Raw genomic sequence first — 19400 nt, forward strand, 5'->3', positions numbered from 1 at the left:
TTTTCACTACTTTTCATCTCCACAGCCTCCATTTTTATGTCCTCTGTCTAAATGAATAGGTCTAGTGCTTGCTTCTGGTGCTGTTCATAGTCTTATCAATCAGCAGCAGGTTGAGACTGACTTGTTATCAATGATTCACTGACAAAGTGGGAGGGTGTATTAGCACCAGGGTCAGTTCTGGATGTGGTAGTGTTCAGAATTTTCATTAATAACTTGGATAAGTCAATGGAAAATATCCTTATAAAATGTGAAGATAATACCAAAACCTGGGATGGATTGCAAGCACTTTGGAGAACAATAATTAGAATTCACAACAACCTTGACAAATTGGATAATTGGTCTAAAAGCAGTAAGATGAAATTCAATAAAGACAAGTGTAAAATTCCTTTGCTTAGGAAGGAAAAATCAAATGCACAGCTACAAAATGGGAAATAATTGGTTAGGTAGAAGAACTGCTGAAAAGGATAAGTGGGTCATAGAGAAGCACAAATTGATTGAGTCGTCAATGTAATGTAATTGAGAAAAAGGGTAATGTCATTCTGGAATATATTAACATGAGTGTTTTATGAAAGACAAAGTAGGTAATTGTCCTGCTGTGCTCAGCACAGGTGAGCAATGTTCCCTCTAATTTTGTCCATCCATATGAGGACTTTCTCATCCATGTGTGGAATAATTTTTTTATATATAGTGAGACATGTGCAGCACTAGTAGAAACAAAAAAACTAGCTGTAGTGTAGACGCTCTGTTAATCTGCTGTGCAGCATTTGAATCTCTCCTGAGTGGCTGCATAAGCACGCAGCTTAACAGGGAACACTTCTGGTGGAGTACCGGGGACAACTGGGAGTACCAGGAGGCAGCACCACATAGCTGGGTGCTGGGTGGGGACTTCTGCAGGCGTGTCTGCAGAGACGGCATGTGCAGAGAGCCAAAAGCTGCATCCTTGCACATATCGGCTCCAGCGTGCCCCTCTAACTCTCCACTCTGCTGCCTCTTTATCAGAGGCAGCAGCATGTGGGATCAGGGAGGGAGGCGGATCCAGAGCTTGTGGGGATCTTGTTTAAAGCTAGCTCCTCATGAGCACTGGCTCCTGCTCCTCACTCGCTCCATGTTCTGACTGTGGCGCTTCTATCTGTCTGTGTTGCAGTCAAAACACACTTGCCCTGTGTACCCCACTGCTCTTCTGCTTTTTATGGTCCATTTAGCCAAGTATCCGATCTTCCAACACCTGCCAATGCTGGGTGCTTCAGAGGGAATGGACAGAACAGCTAATCATAACCCATTCCCAGCTGTTTCCCTGCTGTACCTCTGCGTCCCCTGTCCCCATGGAGACAGTACTGGTGGGAATCGGCTTACCCCAGTACTGACTCCTGTTCTCCCTCTCCCCCTTCCCCCCCTTCCCCCCGTCTCCTTGCTGCTTCCCTGATAGAAGCAGAAAGGGAAGGAGAAGTGACTAGTCAAGTCACTACTTGACTATCCGATAAGCTTATGCTTATGGGGTAATTGAGAAGTCGCTTAGGGTATGTCTACACTACCACCCTAGTTCGAAGTAGGGTGGTTAATGTAGTCGTACGAACTTGCAAATGAAGCCCGGGATTTGAATTTCCCGGGCTTCATTTGCATGTTGCTGGGCACCGCCATTTTTAAATGTCTGCTAGTGCGGACTCCATGCCCGCGGCTAAACGCGACATGAACTAGGTAGTTTGGACTAGGCTTCCTATTCCGAACTATCTGTACACCTCGTTCCACTAGCGGACATTTAAAAATGGCGGCACCCGGCAACATGCAAATGAAGCCCTGGAAATTCAAATCCCGGGCTTCATTTGCAAGTTCATATGACTACATTAACCATCCTAGTTCGAACTAGGGTGGTAGTGTAGACATATCCCTACATTAGACAGCTGTTACTTAGTAATGATTTTTGGTTAGTGCTAGCCTGGATGGCAGTTTGAGTATATGTTCTTGCAAATGGTTTGTTTTTCTGCTTTACGAACAGGCTATTTTCTTACAAGGTGAATAAAAATCAACATGCAGGGCCCCTTTCAGCTCCTAATGTGGCCCTACATTCAGGAATCCGTGAAAGTCTGCTCATTGTGGCCAAGTCTACTTACTGTGGCACTGACTTTGGCACCACTGATGTCATCTTCATAGATATCCTTCCTGGCACCAAAGGCACCTCCTTTGGTACCAAAAGCTTTTCTGGCATTGGCCTTATCTCAGTTATTTTAGACTGCCTTCAATGGCCTTCATGTTTCAGTTGATACTCATGCAGCCAGAACTTCTGACCTTGGAATTAGCACCACTATGTTCGCAAAAGGAATGGGACATTTTAGATGAATAGGAAGAAACTCCTTCAAAGAAAATATTGATGAATATACAGACGTCACATCTCTATTGATGAATATACATTGATTAATAGACAGAGGTCACATCTCCTGAAAACTAAATTGGTGTTTTGTTGGTCTCTTCCCTGATTATAAACAGCAATTTCAAAAGCTTATGGGAGGAATACTAATACCATCCATCTCCGGACCAGGGATGTTAAATTTAGTTTAATCAGCTAGTCGATGGATTTTCCATTGACCAGTCAACAAGTGGGGAGCCGCAGTGGGGTTAACTCCCAGCCCAAGAGCTAACCCCACTCTGGCTCTGCCTTTAAAATGTATTAAGAGCCTGTCTGAGAGGCAGCAAGCGGGTGGAAGCAACTAGTCAAGCTTTTGCTTATCGGATAGTTGACTAGTCATTTACATCCCTACTCCAGATGAGAGTTCCAGCACCAGAAACATCTGATTTCATATTTGATATTATGGGATGAGGGGCAAAGGACAAAATTACATTCCCCACTATTTCAGATCTGCTAAGTCCAAGGACATCTGAAGTTCTCCCATTTCTTCACTGCTGATGTAGAAGGTAGTTTATCAGATGTACCAAGTAAAATTTAAGGGTCACAGATTTTTGCTACATTATTCAGTAGATTCTATAGTGGTCTCTGCAGACTAGGAAATTGGGTAGAACAGCAAGATATCCCTTTCTTTTCCCACAGGACTTGCCCGTACTTAAAGTGCTAAAGTGGTACAGACACACTGTGCTGCTGTAGTGCTTAGTGAAGATACTACCTACACCAATGGCAGAGCTTCTTCCATTAATGTAGGTACTCTACTTCCTCAAGAAATAATAGTTATGTTGATGGGAAAAAGTCTCCTCTCTCTATATTGCGCTGTCTGCACTGGGAGTTAGGTCGAGATAATGGTATTGCTCAGGGGTGCAGATTTTCCATGCCCCAAGAAGCGTAGTACAACTGACTTATGTTTGTAGTGCAGATCAGGGCTTAGAGGGCGAAGATTGCAAACTAGATGGTTTTGGGAGTAAAGTTTATACTTCCTCCTTATAGGTTTTCTATGTGGCAAACTACGTGTCTTGATACATCTAATTGTTTGGGACTTTACTAACCCTATTTTGCACTCCAAACTGGAGGAACAAAGGGAAACTATTAAAAAAAAGTTGTCACTGAGGGTGTCACATTAGTCAGTATTCATTGAGATTATCATGTGATACCACAGATATTGCTAGTGCTGTGATCACTAGCATAGTTATGAGGCAATATTATTGGCTTGGATCACTGACCTTGATCTGGAATCACAGAAAATAAGTGAAGAACTCCTTTGAAGGGTCAGTCTTTTTTTAGTAATAAAATGGATAAGTCTATAGACAGGATTAGAAGGGTCACCCCATTTTGTTCCCCTCAGTTCTTTATTTCTGCATGGCTTTCCCAGCTCTCCTCTGCCTCAAAGAGAATCTCCTTCTGTACAGTTTTCTGGTTCCATAGATGGTCTCCTTCACAGCAGCAGAACATTTGGTGTGGGAAAAGATTTCAGCTGTCTGCTTCATCCAAGGCTGTTTCTTCAAAAAGCCACAGCACAAATTCTGTTCATTCTTTTACGAAGCATTTTACTCCTTGAACTATGTGTCGTGTTTCAGTGTTTGATTTGGTAAAATCATAGAATATCTCACTCTGCCTTCTTCTCTTGGGGGCACCATTTTGAAACTGGAGTAAATCAAATTTTACAAAGGAAAGTGTCAGCAGAGTCCAAAGGGACAGTTCATATCTGGCTAGCACTGGGTAGATTAACACTCCGGTTTACTGCAAGTTAAATGAGCATGTTGACGAGCCTAAAACTTTTAGACTACGTCTACGCTGCAGAGTTATTTTGGAATAAGCTATTCTAGAATAGTTTTTCCAAAATAGCTTATTTCGAAATAGCATGTTTACACTGCAGGGAAGCCTCAAAATTAGTCTGAGGCAGGCTTCCCTAATGTAGATGTGTTATCTCTATTTAGAGCCCCAAGAGGAATAACTTAGAATGGCCCTGGTGGGGTGCTATTACGAAATAGCAGATGTGGAGCATCTCCACATGCCTTATTTTGAAATAGCTATTTTGGAATAGGCGTTATTCTTCATAGAGTGAGGCTTACAGAAGTTCCAATAAGCAGTCCATTATTTTGAAATTTTTGAAATAACCGAATTGCTGTGTAGATGCTTGCATAGTTATTTTGGAATAACGGCCGTTATTCTGAAATAACTTTGCTGTGTAGGCACACCCTTAGTATGTTCTTCTGCAGCAAGTTGTTTCTACATATACAGCTTGACTGGCCCTGATCCAAGTTTTCTGAAGGCAGAGGGTTTGAATTAGGCCTTCCATTTTCAGAGTTTGTAAAATACATGTTACTGAAGATCACACTAGAATTTTAAAAAGAAACCTAATTAACTCAAATAATTTGTGAGAATTTTTTATAACGTTTAATGAGTCTCGGTTAACCTAAGTTCTTCCTTACCTGGCTCATGTTGAAGTTATCCTTGTTAGAAAGAACTTTACAATTAGAGGGCTGTTTCTGAGAGCTTGCTGTTTTCCCTCTTAGTCAAAGAGGTATTTTGGTATTTATTTGGTATTCATCTGTTTTCTTTTATCTGCCTTATGACCTAAAATAAGATTGGTAACTAAGGGTACAGTTTTGGTACAGAAAATTTTAGTAAATTTCATGGCAGAGGTGAAAGAAAAAAATGAAAAGTCACAGAAAGATCTCCAAATGTTTTCATTTATAATGGATAAATACAGTGTAGTTGGATTATATAGTGGTTTTGCTGTAAGGTGAGACTCAAGAGGAGAAGAGGCATTGTTGGAGAGCAAAGCCCTCTTCATAGTTGTGGCTCCTGTTGTGTGGGACTGGAGTCTCTGTACTCCAGGCATTATGACCTGGCACATGTGGTCGCAGCACCAATCAAGTTTGGCACATCCATGCTCCTGTCTTCATCTTGGGGAGGGGAGGGAGGCTCTGGAAGAACTGCAAAACTGAGTGGAGCCTCTCCCACATTTTCCTTACATTTCCTGCTTGTGAACCTGACACCCTCTGGTGATAGATTCTGTTCGTCGCTTGTCCTGAGAAGTGCCACCACCACATTTTTTCGCAGTTAGTGGGTGGGGACCTGACTGCCAGCAAGCAGCCTGATTCAGAGTAGAACCTGGCCAGTACGCTGCATGATGACATGGATGCTGGCTGGTTCAGGTTGTGGCACATTTCCTTCCAGCCAGGTTTAACAGGCTGTGGGGCATGGTCCCTTTGATTCTCCTGTCTCCAGGATGTGTGAGGCTTGGTCCATTCCCATGGGACAGGAGTTGCTGCTGCTGGTTGTGTGTGGGAAGGGCATGTCACAGATTTTATTCAGATTCACTATTATTGTGAAAACTGTTATCACCATAATATGTAAACTGACTAACTAGTCTGACCTCTTGAATATAACAGGCTACAGAATGTCACCCACTTAGCCTTGTATTAAGTGCAATAGCTTGTTTAATTAAAACCTTTCATTCAGAAGGGCATCCAGTCTTAATTTGAACTCATCAAGAGATGGAGACTCCACCCCTTTCTCTGGTAGTTTGTTCAAATGATTAATCACCCTCACTGTGTTTGAAGGTTCTTGTTATTTCTCTGGATCAAGTTTATAGGGCATAACAGTTGAGCAGAGTCTCAGCTATTGTGGGAAGTGAGAGGATAGACAGTTTTTTTTTCTTCCCTTTGGACCTAGCAAATGGATAAAGAGGTAAATATATGTTGTGTTGAAATGCTCATTGATTAAATATTGGGCAGCTTCCAGGAAAGTTAACCATTTTCAGTTTTTAAATTATTTCAATTTGTGATGATGTATTGTAGAATTTAGTATGTTATGAAATTCAGTCTGTTCTACCTTAAACTTTCATGAGGCTCTTTTAATATTTTTTCAGTTTTAGCTCCCTCTTGTGGCTCTTTAAAAATTAAGCTAAAAATGATAGAATGAGGTTAATGGCTATGACTTCAGAACTGATTAGTGCTTTTAATAGTTTTCTAGTAGAAATTCATTTTAAAAAATGTTAGCCAAATTGAACTGGATAACATTTTCAGGGAAATTTATTTGTTTAGCATATAAAAAACCACTTTGAAACTATGTAGTGTAATTATTTAATAGATATGAAGAAGATAATGCATCTGTATACAGGCAGTTCTTTTAGTATTGAACTCTTCACTCTAAGACAGATGTATGTATTAAGGCACATTGGTTTTCTGAGTACATTAAATGCGAGTACATTTTGGGGTGGGGGAAAAAGGTGAAACACAATTCCCAATTTATTTTTCCTCCCTTGAAACATGTACTGTCTTCTTGCTAGTACAGTAGCAAGCTAATTGAGGACTGGATGAGCATAGATAAATCCATATAGTAACATTGAAACACCGTTATTACCCTGCTAGACTGAATCCTACTAGTCCAATTATCTTTAGAGTTGGCTTGGATAGTAGTTATAGGCCTTTGGGCATGTGTCTGGCAAATCTTGTTGGACCTTTGTCTTTGACAAGCACCCTGTTTCTTCTATTATATTGTAGTAATGTTAATGTGCATGTGAGAGATGATTTTGGGATTCCCTCTAAGGTGTCACTAGGTCTATTTGCACAACAAATATGGTATTAGCAGAAGTAGGGCAGACTTCTCTGAACTACTATGCCAGTGTGCCTGAACCCCTTGCAGGACTCTCTTAGAGGTATTGGAGTAGTTAAATCTTTGTGTGATCATGCTGAAATTGTATTAAAATGCCAATTTATGTTAATTGTAAATTGTAGTTTTTGTGGTTTGGACAGTTATCAACCACTGTACATTACATAGGTTAACCAGCAGCTGTGGAAGGGTAGTTTCCAGCTGTGATTATCATGTGAAGTATTTTAAACAGTGATCTAAAGATGAAGGTCTCTATCCCATTGCCAGTAACCTCAGCTGATAAGTGCCTCCTTTCTTTCCTTACCTCCAGATGATCCCTTTGAAATAGGGATGTAAAGGGATAACTGGTTAACCAGTTATCTGATAAGCATTGCCTTACTGGCCTGCTTATATGGTAACCAGTTAACTGGCACCTGGCCACAATGGGTGGGGGAACTGCTTCATCCCAGCCAGGCACACCACCCTGTGCCGCAGACAAACTGGAGCGGCCCCCACCCACAGCACGACATGTTGGGCTGGTTATCAGCTAAATATATACAGTATTTAGAAAAAATGGACTCTTCATTTCAAACAGTCTGTGTTTCATAAGTTAGTATTCTGTAGCCAAATGACCTCCTTTTGGAAATTGTCCATAAATTGATAATATCTTAGGACCAAGATAGGTTCAAATATTTTAGAAAGCGGGATGTATTAATGCTTAGCTTTCTTCCCCCATTTGGAGTTCTGAGTTTATGGAGGGAAGAGGATGGCATGAATAGCTCGCCCATTCTTTCTTTTACTAAAAGTCCTGCCACTAGTGGCCTCTTGAGGTCTCTTCCAGTTCTATGATTCTGTGAGATTGACAACACACTTAATTGCCTCAATTTTTCTCTTGTTTCCCCTCCTTTTTTTCTGCATGCTTATATATGAGGGAAAAGGGGATTAGTAGGAGGTTTTGTCCATTTTTTTGTTTGTGTTTGTTTCATTCCTTTGCCTTTGCAAGCATTTCCTGTTGTTTAGCTTTCCTTCCCCAGTGTTGGTTCTCTCCAGTTTATTTTCCTTCTTAAGTATTTCGTATCTTGGGTCTGTTGACTCTACATTCACAATGTCTGAAGTGGCTAAGAAAGGTTGGTTCAAGCCCTCTGCTTTGTGCAATTCTGTGATTTCCATTACAAATATTGATGCTCAGTTCCGCTAAAGAAGGTGGTTATCATGTATTTTTCCTTTGGCTACCCTTGCAATCAGAGGATTCAACTTCATTCATTGTCTGTGATGGATCATTTGCTTAGTGCAGACACATCTTTTAAGAGATTAAACTAAAAAACATGCACCCGGGGAAGGATGAACTCTAGTGGCGAAGAATTGTTTATTGTATGGCTATGCAATATATTGAGTGTCGATTAAGTATAGATTTTGAATAACACACTTAATTTTGTTTCTTTTGTAACTAGCACTTATGATAGCAAAGGAATGGATTTGCTTTGTCTGTCATTTCGATGTGTGCCAGATGGAGCCTTAATATGTGTGAGGAGATAAATGGGCCATTATTAAGATTAGATACACAATGATCATTTTATCCTTGTTTATTTGGGTCATGAACCGTACTAGAGGATGATCTTTTCTAGTATAAATACTTTGGCAATGCAAAATCCTTTTCTTTCTTCCTAGATTATTATGAAAATCACTGTAAAAGGTTTCTGTCTTGTTCTAAGTAACAAAGTTCATTTTATTTTTAAAGATAATTGTCATTTGGATAAAATAAGCACAAAAGCTCTTATTATTAAATGATTTCAAAATAAACAAAGTATACAGAAGTAAACAAAATAAAGTCAAGTGTGTATATATAACTAACACATTCAAATGACTTACTGGCCTGTTTAGTCAAGTTAGTATATGTTTAAGGAAGTGATTTAGTTAGAGTTGCAGATGCAGTAAGGTGAAACTCTTATGTAATATATAACCACAGTTTCTATTCTGGGATTACATTTGTCTCTTGAAATAATGGATTCAACAAATTTAAAGCTTTTGTTTTATCATGTTTATAAATGTCCTTCTTTTATTTCAGGTTGCAGTGTAAGATTTTGGAAGTAATAGCTCCACCACATCATAATGGAATGGCCAATGGCCACATCAACAGTACTGAAGAAGACACTATTGTCATCAGTGATAGTGATGATTCAGAAACACACAACAGTTCTGCACAAAATGGGTAAATGACAATTTTTCAGTGTATCAAATATTTTCATTAAATTTTGGAAAATGAGACTAAAGCAGAGTTAGTGGGGCTTCTTGTTATATTTGTCTCAAGAAAAGTGCAGAGGTTATGGTATCAGAATGTTTTACACACAGAATATGAAGTGTGCCGTGCTCCCTTTATAGTTATTTTTATTACAAATATTTGCTTCGTAAAAAACAAAAATAAATAATATTTTTCAATTTGCCTAATATAAGTAGTGTAGTTCAATCTCTTTATTATGAAAGTTGGACTTATAGATATAGCTGTATGTACAAAATATACTATTAAAAAAATAAAAAGTATGTAAAATGTTAGCGCCTAGAAAGTCCATTCAGTCCTACTTATTGTACAGCTTAATAAGTTTCTTTACATTTCCAGGAAATAACATTGTCTGGTTCTTGTTTATAATGTCACCTGAAAGTAAGAATAGGCATTCATATGACACTGTTATAGCCAGGGTCACAAAATATATATGTGCTAGATATGCTAAAGATTTGTGTGTCCCTCATGTGTCAACCATCTGTCCAGAGGACATGTATCCATGCTAATGACAGGTTCTGCCAGAAGTCCTCATTACTTTGGGTAGTTAAATACATGTTCATTTTCGTCATCTGGGTCAGATGCTACTAGCAGAAGGCTGATTTTTCTTTTTGGGAGGTTCGGTTCTCTAGTTTTCATATCAGAGTGTTGCACTTTTAAGATTTCTGAATGTATGCTCCACATTTTGTTCATCTTTGATTTTGGAAGGCACTGCAGATTCTTAAATCTTGGGTGGAGCTCTATAACTATTTTTAGAAATTTCACATTGAAACCTGCTTTGCATTTTGTCAAATCTGCAGTGAAAGAGTTTTTAAAATGAAAAACATGTGCTGGGTCATCATGTGAAACTGCTATAACATGGCAGAATTCAGGTATTCTTCCCCTAAGTGAGTTGAGTCATAAATTTGATCAATGCGTTAATTTTTCAATGAGCATCATCACCAGCATGGAAGCATGTCCTCTGAATGGTGGCTGACTCATGAGGAGCCATAAGAAAGTTCAGTACATCTGGCATGTAAGTATCTTGCAGTGCCCGCTAAAAGCGCCTTATGAATGCCTGTTCTGACATTCATGTGGCATTGTATATAAGAAGCAGGAAGCACGAACTCCTGTAAATAAACTTATTTCTCTTATCAATTGGCTGAACAAGAAGTAGACTTGTAGGCACTTAAGTTTTACATTGTTTTGTTTTTGAATGCAGTTACATAACTAAAAAAAATCTACATCTGTAAGTTGCACTTTCACCATAAATAGATTGCACTACAAAACATGCATGAGGTGAACTGAAAAATACTATTTGTTTTGTTTATCATTTTTACAGTGCAAATATTTGCAATATAAATAAACGAGGGAACTGCCTCCTGCTTGCTACACTTGCCAGTCTCCCCTTGCTCTCTGGCCACTTTCGCGGCCAGAGAACATGATGATGTCATTTTCATCGTGTGGCAGCATACATTTGTTTTTATATATAGAGAGAGAGAATCTCATGTGAATAAGCTGCGATTAATCAACACCCCAGTTACTGTTGATATCTTTTTAGTTTACAGAGTGCCTTATTCCACAGTTTTCTTAATGTATACATTAAGATACATTCGTATCTTAAAAATATGGTTAGGATTTTGTGTACTCTACATTTTGAGGTGTTTTTTTTTTCCCCCTAAACTTATTATATAATAATATATTATAGTTGTATCCAAAGGCCTCAAAAGTGGATAAGAAAGAGTTAAGATTTACTAAGAATGTTTTTATATGATGGACAAAGTCAGTGGACCAGATTGTGGCCTCAGTTGTACTGGTGTAAATTTGGAGTAACTTCATATTGGCAAGTCACTTAGCAAAATTGAGACACATAAACTACTTGTAAAATGAGGATAATTCACTCTTCTGTATAAAACATTGTGAGATCTCTGGAAGAAAAGTACTTTGGAGTTACAATTTATTAGACCTCAGTTTTGCAATTGACTATATGTAGTACTCGGAGCACTCCATTGACTTAATTTAGGCTATATACAGGTAGACTCCCTGCACGGATACAGCTACATCCACATCTGTATCTGCAAAAATGAGCTGTATTGACATCCGCAGATACTGATAATGTGCAGATACCTTTACATATACAGGGCTCTATATACAGGTGCAGCAGTTCATCTTTGTGCTGTCGGTTGCAGATTTATTTATTATTCAGTTGATCTCCGTTTGTAACAAGGTTGCTTCTTGTGTAACTAAACAAATAATGAAGGTAAACCTGTGGAATTTTATCCACTCTGAACGTTTCTAGTGTCATGTAAAGGAGTGTCTATATATTTATATTTATAGAGAATCCTTATGTCTTGAAAAAGATGTGCACTCTCCCTGTTACAGTAGTATGAAATTCAAAGGAGATTGTTTTTAAATTTAGGACAAACATGAGCTGCAGCCCTGAAATTGGCTTTGTGTGGGAAGACCCTAGTATTCAGCCAGTCCCATCAACTTCCATGCATGCAGAGTCAGCTGCAGAATTAGGGTTCATAACCTCACTTCATATTTATTTCTCTAGATTTGTTTTTTGGAGGGAGGGGAAAGAGGTGGAGAGAAATTTCTCACAAACTACATGCAAAGGCTTATTAAGGTTGTTTTGGCTTAATATAAACAATAACATTAATCCATTATAATTTTTGCAGCTGTTTTTATTGGTGGCAAACCTAATCAAAACTGTGTAGTATAAACATAAAGACCAAACAGTTTCTGTTACTAGAAGTTTAAAAATACAAAATTAAAATATTGTGAATTAGATGATTTACCTGGTGTTGCTTGAGTCCTTAACTCAATTTTTTATTTCATTGTATTTTCACACACACAAAAAGTATATGCTTCATTAAAATCATTGTTCTGGGTGGGGCTGGAGATGAGGGGTTCAGTATGCAGGCTGCCCAGGGAGTGAGGACAGCTCCAGCCCTCTCTCACTGCAGCAGCTAGGAACCCGGTGAGAAGTACCTTTCCATGGCCGCTGCTGGTCCAGTGGGCACAGCTGGGGGAAGGATGCTTGTCCCCTAGCTGGGGCAGGTCAAGGTTCATCTGTGTTCCCCAGCCACAGTGAGAAATGCAGCAAACTGTGCACTTTCCCTAAGGGGAATATTCAGCAATGTTCCCATACAAATCGTGGTTGGGGGGGAAATCTTCAGCCCCCTCCAGCCTCCCTAAAGCGTGCCTGGGAATGGGAGGCTTGGGGTTGGGGCTGTCTTGGAAGGGAGGGCAGCCAGCTAGCCCCTGTTACCTGCCTGGTGGTGATTTCGCTCTTCTATATGGTTTTCTGAGAAGCAGTCCCATTCCAAGTAAGGATGTTAACTAATGGGTAATTTACTAGTCAAGTAGTCAGTGGAATTTCCATCGACTATTTGATAGGCATTTCCGCATTCCTCCTTTGCAATATACATTCCAGGCAGGTGGCTTCCTGAGTACAGGCCAGGAGAAGGTGGTGGTTAGGGTTGCCAGATGGTTTCAACAAAAATACTGGACACACTTGACATTACATCACAATCTACATTACCTCTTATTTAGAAAATACTGGACATTTATATTTTCTCAATTTGTTTCCCGAACAGAAAGCTCAAATACTGGACTGTCCAGTTCAAAACTGGATACCTGGCAACCCTAGTGGTGGTTCCCCACTGGGCTCTGGAGTGCAGCGAGGAGCCTCTGCCACCACCTCTGCTGTCCCCTGGTTTGGCCCTGGTCCTCCTATGACTGCTGGAGGGGGCCCGAAAGACTGGGGCTGCGACCAGGGAGGAGGGTCGGGGCTGGGAGAGAGCCGGCAGTTCGAACCCCGTGCCGCGCGGCTACACGCGGCACGGAGTAGCTAGTTCGGATTAGGCACGGGGTTCGAACTGCCGGCATTTAAAAATGGCGCCGGCCGGCTTTATGCAAATGAAGCCCGGGAAATTCAAATCCCGGGCTTCATTTGCAATTGCGGTATGCCTACCTTACCCTCCTATTTCGAATTAGGAGGGTAGTGTAGACATACCCCTAGACTTCCCAAAGTGCACGGTGTGAGGCTGTTGTCCCAAACCATCCAATGGATAAACTCTGCAAGTTTATGCAAATAGAAATACCTAACATAATAGCTACCAAGAATGCAGTGAAACTTTGCTACTCCAGTTAAGGTATCTGATAGTGGATACTTCACTGTGTATAGTTCAGATCAAACAACGTATTAGGCATACTTTCCAACATAGCTTTTATGACTAGAGGAATTCTTACCACTGTACAGTGCAGAATTTGTGCACAGAATTTTCTTTTCCTCCTACAGAAATGGGCTGCTGAGCTGCTCACCACAACCAGAGGTTAATAGAACTAGCGGGCGGTGCGCCCTGCTTGCTACACTCGCCAACCCCCGTTAGGCTTCCTAATCCGAACTAGCTACTCCGTGCCGCGTGTAGCCGCGCGGCACGGGGTTCGAACTGCCGGCATTTAAAAATGGCGCCGGCCGGCTTTATGCAAATGAAGCCCGGGAAATTCAAATCCCGGGCTTCATTTGCAATTGCGGTATGCCTACATTACCCTCCTATTTCGAATTAGGAGGGTAGTGTAGACATACCCTAGGGGATTACAAGGGAGACCTGAGACTGACAGCAAGTCGGGTCTGCTCTGCATTCAGCAGTAGCAGTGGGAACTGTAGGCAATGGAGAAACCCAGCCCCATCTCCCAGCGAAGTTGCTCCTTCGTTGCAGTTGTGGGAAGTGGAGCACCTCAACCTCAGCCCACTCTTCTCTCCTGAGTAACATGGCTGGGAGCCAGGCTTTGCAGAGCTCAGGGGTCTGGGACAGAGTTGCTCCATTTCCTGCTATCACGTTGAATGGTGGTTGGGGAGGGGGGTTTCTGCTTACATCGTCAGGTCTACCACAGTTATTCCCTGGAATCATGTCTTCTACTCGTAAAATAATTTAGCTTTGTATGGGGCATGTGAATTTGGGATCTTGGTGGATGGAATTTAACCCCTGCAGGAGGGTCCACAAGGCTGCACTATAGTCTGTCAGTAGCTACAGTTTTAGTATATTGATTGCAGAAATGGATGCTACCCTTCTTTCTGCCAACTAGCTGGAAATTTGGCCCCAAAAGCCTTTATAGCAGGGTGGGGAACCTTTGGCTCCCTGCTTAATTTCATCCAATCTTCGGCATGTCCCTGCACTGCAGGGCAAAAGCCCTGAACCTTGATATCTCTTCCTCTTCCCCTCCCAACTCGTGGGCTGGCGCTGCACGCATCAGGCTCACAAGAGAAGACCCACATGCTGCCCTCACCTGCAGGTGCCATGCCCACAGCTCCCATTGGCTGGCAACCACAGGCCCACAGGAGCTGCAAGGGTTCTACCTGCAAGTGAGGGCAGTGCACTAGGCCTATTTGAAATCCCAGGGGCAACCTTAGGGACATGATAGCACCTTCCAGGAGCAGCATGGGCCAGGGAAGGCAGGCCCTGCTATATCACTGGGTGCTGCCTGAGGTAAGTGCCCCACATCCAAACTCCCTGCGTCCCAGTTCTGAACCTCCTTCCCATACTCTGCAGCTCTCATTTTTGGCCCCACCCTGAAGTCTAGGAGAAGGCCGGAAACTGTGCTGTCCGTTTTTGCCGACCACAGGGTTGTGTGTGGCCCACAACTGATTTCTAAGGGAGAAGTCAGTGGCCCCGATAGGAAAAAGATTTCTCACCTTTGCTTTATAGAATGTGCTGTGAAGAAGACCATGTATGGTCTCTTGATAGGAAAGTGATTCTTTCCCTATCAGATTAGCAAAAGATTTCCTTCTTTTCATTACAAATCAGAAGATCTGTTTTTTGTGTGTGTTTTTTTCCCCCTGACTTTACATGGGCTCTTCACAATTGTAAATTGGAAATCCAGCTCAACATGGATGTTACAAGCCTTTTTTCATACTGATAAAGTGTTCTATATAATATTATTTTGAATTAAATGGCAGGATACAGTAACTCTCAAAATTCAGAACTCTTCCATGTATAACAAAATAATAACTCCAAACCCTGCTCTTCTCCAGACAAGATTTAGTAATACATTAAGACCTGCAGATTCTAACTGGATAGTAGATTCTTTAGTCCTTTTATAAAAATACAGGGCTCTTCTGATGAGTCATTCTAGGGTCAGGTGTCAAAACCCTGCTTTAGGATTCAAGGTAATTACTGGTAATTTATGCCACCAGTTGTGCCTGGTTAACTCCAGACAGGCTGTAAAGGAAGTGTCTGTTTGGACTAGAGGAAGTTTAGGACTGGGGATATCTTAGAGGAAAATCCTAGGAACCCTTACACTTGAAGAGGAAGTTAAGGTTGAGAGTTTGCTGTGTTTTTTATTCTGAATTCCTACTAAAGCTGAACATCAGAAGGTGGTAAGATTGAAAACTAGCTCAGGGTTTTTCTGATCTATTGAGGACTGAGTAGGGATTCAGCCTTTTACACCTCAATATATATATATATATATATATTTTGGTGGAATAAATTTGTGAAATTGGCCTTTATTTCTTTGTGCCAGTCCTCTGACCCATGTTAATCATCTAGGAAAAACTATTCCTTTACTCTTAAGTTTTCAGTTACATTTGGTGTTGGGACTGTGAACCTATTTAAAATGGATTAAGAAGTTTGGAAAACACTCTGTTTATTTATATTGATTTTGTTTTCTACCTGAGTGTTAGACTGAGGGTTCCCATTTACTTGAGCCCATCTGAATGAATGGCAGCAAATATGGTGGGGGAAACTAGCTTATTTATAATTCATATATAGAAAACACTCTAATACAAATCTTTATTTTAGTTTTCTTACCTTCAGTTTATAGAGCAGTGGTCTTCTCCAACTTTTTTAAGCACAAGATCACTTTTTGAATTTAAATGCGATCCAGGATCTACTTCAAACCCAGATACCATTTCCCTCCCTCCTTTGTGCCCCTTCTCTGAGGTCCTGGTCTCTCTCACTTCATCCTCCCTCTCTCCTTTCTCCATTCTCCCTCCCTTTCATGAGGCAGAGGGTTGGGACACAGGCTCTAGTCTTGTGCTAATGGATTTGGAGTGGTGTTTACTAGCTGGTAACTCCTTCAGAAATCAGTTGCTTAACAAGGAGTGGTTTCTGGTCTTAAAAAAAAAAAGACACATCTTGTATCTGGGTAAGAGACTCTTGTTTCTCCTTTTTAGAGGATGCTTTTTGTATATAAATAGTGCCATATTCTGATAAAGTAGTGTCTAATTTTTAATAAAATCAAATAGTGTTAAAATATTGGCTTTGTGTTTTGGCGATGTTTAGCCTCACAAGCCCAGGCGTAGTAAAACATCACATTGGTGATAAAGAGGTATCCTAGTTTTCTGTAATAAGTCAAAACTCTTTCATTTAAGAAAAAATGCATTTTTCTACAATTAAAATGAATCTCAGAACTTTAGTTTCTCTAGACACAATAATATAGGCATCACTGAACACAGTTTTATTGGTGTACAGTAGAACCCCATTTATCCAAGACTCTATCTGGCTCTCTGTATTAATCGAACCACCAGCTACTTGGGACTAACAGTGGCTGAGCCTCCAACTATCAGCACTGCCTGCAGCTGAATGCCAGAGCCCCCTACTCATCTTAACATAAGGGTTAGAAAGCTCTTTACTGATTCACCCAATATTTGGTTATCCAATCTGGCCCTGGTTCTAATTGAATCATATGAAATGTAAAAACTAAAGGGTCTCTATAAAAATGCAATTTGCATTTTTCCACAGGAAGCTGGTTTTTTTTTTTTTTTTTTTTTTTTTTAAAGGATCCCTTGATGAAAAACATGTAAGCCTTCATAAGGAAAACAGTTCTGTACTGTGCTAATTTGTCATAGATGACAGAGTACATTCTAAGAAACAATCATGACTCTTTGTCCATCGATTTCTCTCCCTCCCCCCCCCCCCAAAAAAAAGCAAAATGTTCAGGAAGAAATGCATTATCTTATGAACCCTCTTGTTTTCAAAATGTTGTCAGAGTATTCATTCTTGTAGACTGGTCCTTTCAAGTGTTGCATTTTAGTTTTTACAGAAGTATAGTTGTTTACCCCTCTCCTTTGCTTGATTTATTTCAGCTGACGGTAACAGCATGAACTTTGTAGTAGGACTTAGTCTAATAAAGACAAATATTTTATATTTTATCTTGTTCTGTCCAGTTTTTAAAATTCATTGTAAGTACACATGTATATGTCTTTTTCATTTTGTTGAGAAGTCCATGAGTTGATTGGCATAAATGGAAGTTATGGGTGCCCTCTATGTGCTAATGTACTTTCCAGAGGCCTGTTTTGTTGGTAAATATAATTTACTTTTAAGATCTGTGTTCCAAAATATGTTCAGAAATGTAATTGTGTCTTCAAACTTGTTCATTTTATTTTACTTTTCAGGAAGAAAAAAGCATTAATTGATCCTTCCTTGTTCAAGTACAAAGTCCAGCCTATTAAAAAAGAACTATATGAATCTGTTACTGTAAAAGCATCTCAGATAAGGTAAAAATACTTTTGTCATATTGTCCTTTTACATTAATTAGAATTGTGCTAGAATTATGCACTGTATTGTCTTTACTATGAGCATATAGTGCATGGTAAGATTATGTTTGATCAATTTAATACTTAGTTTTGCTTCAGCTTTTTAGGTGAGTGTTAAATACATAGTAAAACCTTCTGTCTCTGCCCCATTAATCTTGTGTTTTATTTCTGTAATATTTATAAACTGTGTACATGTTAGCTATATTGACTTTAAATAGTTTGAAACTGGGGAGCTGAGTTCTGCTGTCATTTTTTTAACAGTTGGCATTTTAACAGGGTGTAACTGTTGCTTTCTAAAATGGAAGGTTTTTTTAATAGCCTCGTTCAAAACTGAGATGTTTAAAATAAAAAAATCTTTAAGAGTAAATTGTGCATCAGCTTTCATAGTGTGAAATCGCAGTTATTCTGTGGTTGGACTGCCCTGGTCCCGTGCCCTTGGGACCTGAGTGGTCCTGAAGGACGGATTTTGTCAGACCAGGGGAGGTGATTCCGGGCCCCCCCAGCCTGGTTCGATCCTGGCTCGCTCCCCAGCTGCCACCAGCCCTGGTCCTCTGCCACAGCAACTACTGGTCCTGCCACTGGGACTCTCAGCTCTGCTGTAACAAACTACTGCTCCACTGCCAGTGCTCCTGGCCCCGCCAGCCATGCTGTGACAGCACATTCTCCTCCAGCCTCCGCCCTCTCCCACTTCTCTCCCCTTCCGAACCATGGATGTTGCTGGACAAGGGTGTCCTGGTTGAAAGAGGTGCAGCCCGTAGTGATATTTGATCTGTTAACACAGACTCATTCTGGGACTAAATTATTTATACTGTAACCAATAATCAGAAATACATGTAATAAGAAAAATATTGAGGATGGAAGGGAAGGTCTTGTGGTTAAAACATTGGGCTGTCATTTGAGACACCTGGATTCAATTGCCAGTTGTCACAGACTTGTGTGACAATAGGCAAGCCATTTAATCTTTGTCCTTGACTCAGTAGTTTCTCTCTGTTCAACAAGCACTTGCTTAATTTTAAATGATAGATATAAACGTACTTTAAATGCTTTGCTGAATTAGGGCCTTTGTACCTTACTTTGCCATCTGTGAACTGAGACTACAAACATTTCTTTTGACTATCTCTTTAGTCTGGTTTAGGTTGTAAATAAATCTTCAAGTCAGGTGTTGTCTCTTGTTGACAAGAGTGTGTACAGTACATAGTACAGTGGGGCTCCCGTCTTGGGTGAGACCTCTAGAGCAGCGGTTCCCAACAGCCGGGCTGTGGCCACTGCTGGACTCTGGGGGCTGGGGCACACTGCTCTCTCCTTAGCAGTTGGGAGAGGCATGTCCTGCCCCGCCTCTCAACCAACCAGCGCTGAGCAGGGGCGGGGTCTCCTCCAGCCACAGAAAAGCACTCTTCTGTGTGGTAGGAGGGCTCTGTGCGGCCCTCCCGCTGCATAGGGATGCACTTTTCTGCAACTGGAGGAGTTCCGCCCCTGCACAGTGCTGGTTGTCTGAGAAGTGGGGCAGGACATGCCTCTCTCAACAGCTGTGGTGGGAGGGAAGGTGCTGGCTGTTGGCTCTGGGGGCCAGGGCACACTGCAACGCTGGCAACAGCCCCGGGCTATGT

At 40.8% G+C, this 19400-nt stretch overlaps 1 protein-coding gene across 10 annotated transcripts in view; it reads left to right on the plus strand.

The window, feature by feature from the left end:
* Positions 1-19400, plus strand: part of BAZ1A (bromodomain adjacent to zinc finger domain 1A) — a 103477-nt gene that overhangs the window by 13218 nt on the left and 70859 nt on the right. For 9 of the 10 annotated variants that reach the window (XM_025181948.3, XM_025181949.3, XM_075926937.2 and 6 more), the window contains exons 4-5: positions 9063-9206; positions 17653-17754. In XM_025181948.3, coding sequence (XP_025037733.3) covers positions 9063-9206; positions 17653-17754 — 246 coding nt within the window. Of the gene's footprint in view, positions 1-9062; positions 9207-15356; positions 15637-17652; positions 17755-19400 lie in introns of those variants that run through there. The other variant, XM_075926940.2, reaches the window with a different exon arrangement.

The sequence above is a fragment of the Pelodiscus sinensis genome, chromosome 5 (genome assembly GCF_052426305.1).
Source record: "Pelodiscus sinensis isolate ZL-2025 chromosome 5, ASM5242630v1, whole genome shotgun sequence".
Taxonomy (NCBI): Eukaryota; Metazoa; Chordata; order Testudines; family Trionychidae; genus Pelodiscus; species Pelodiscus sinensis.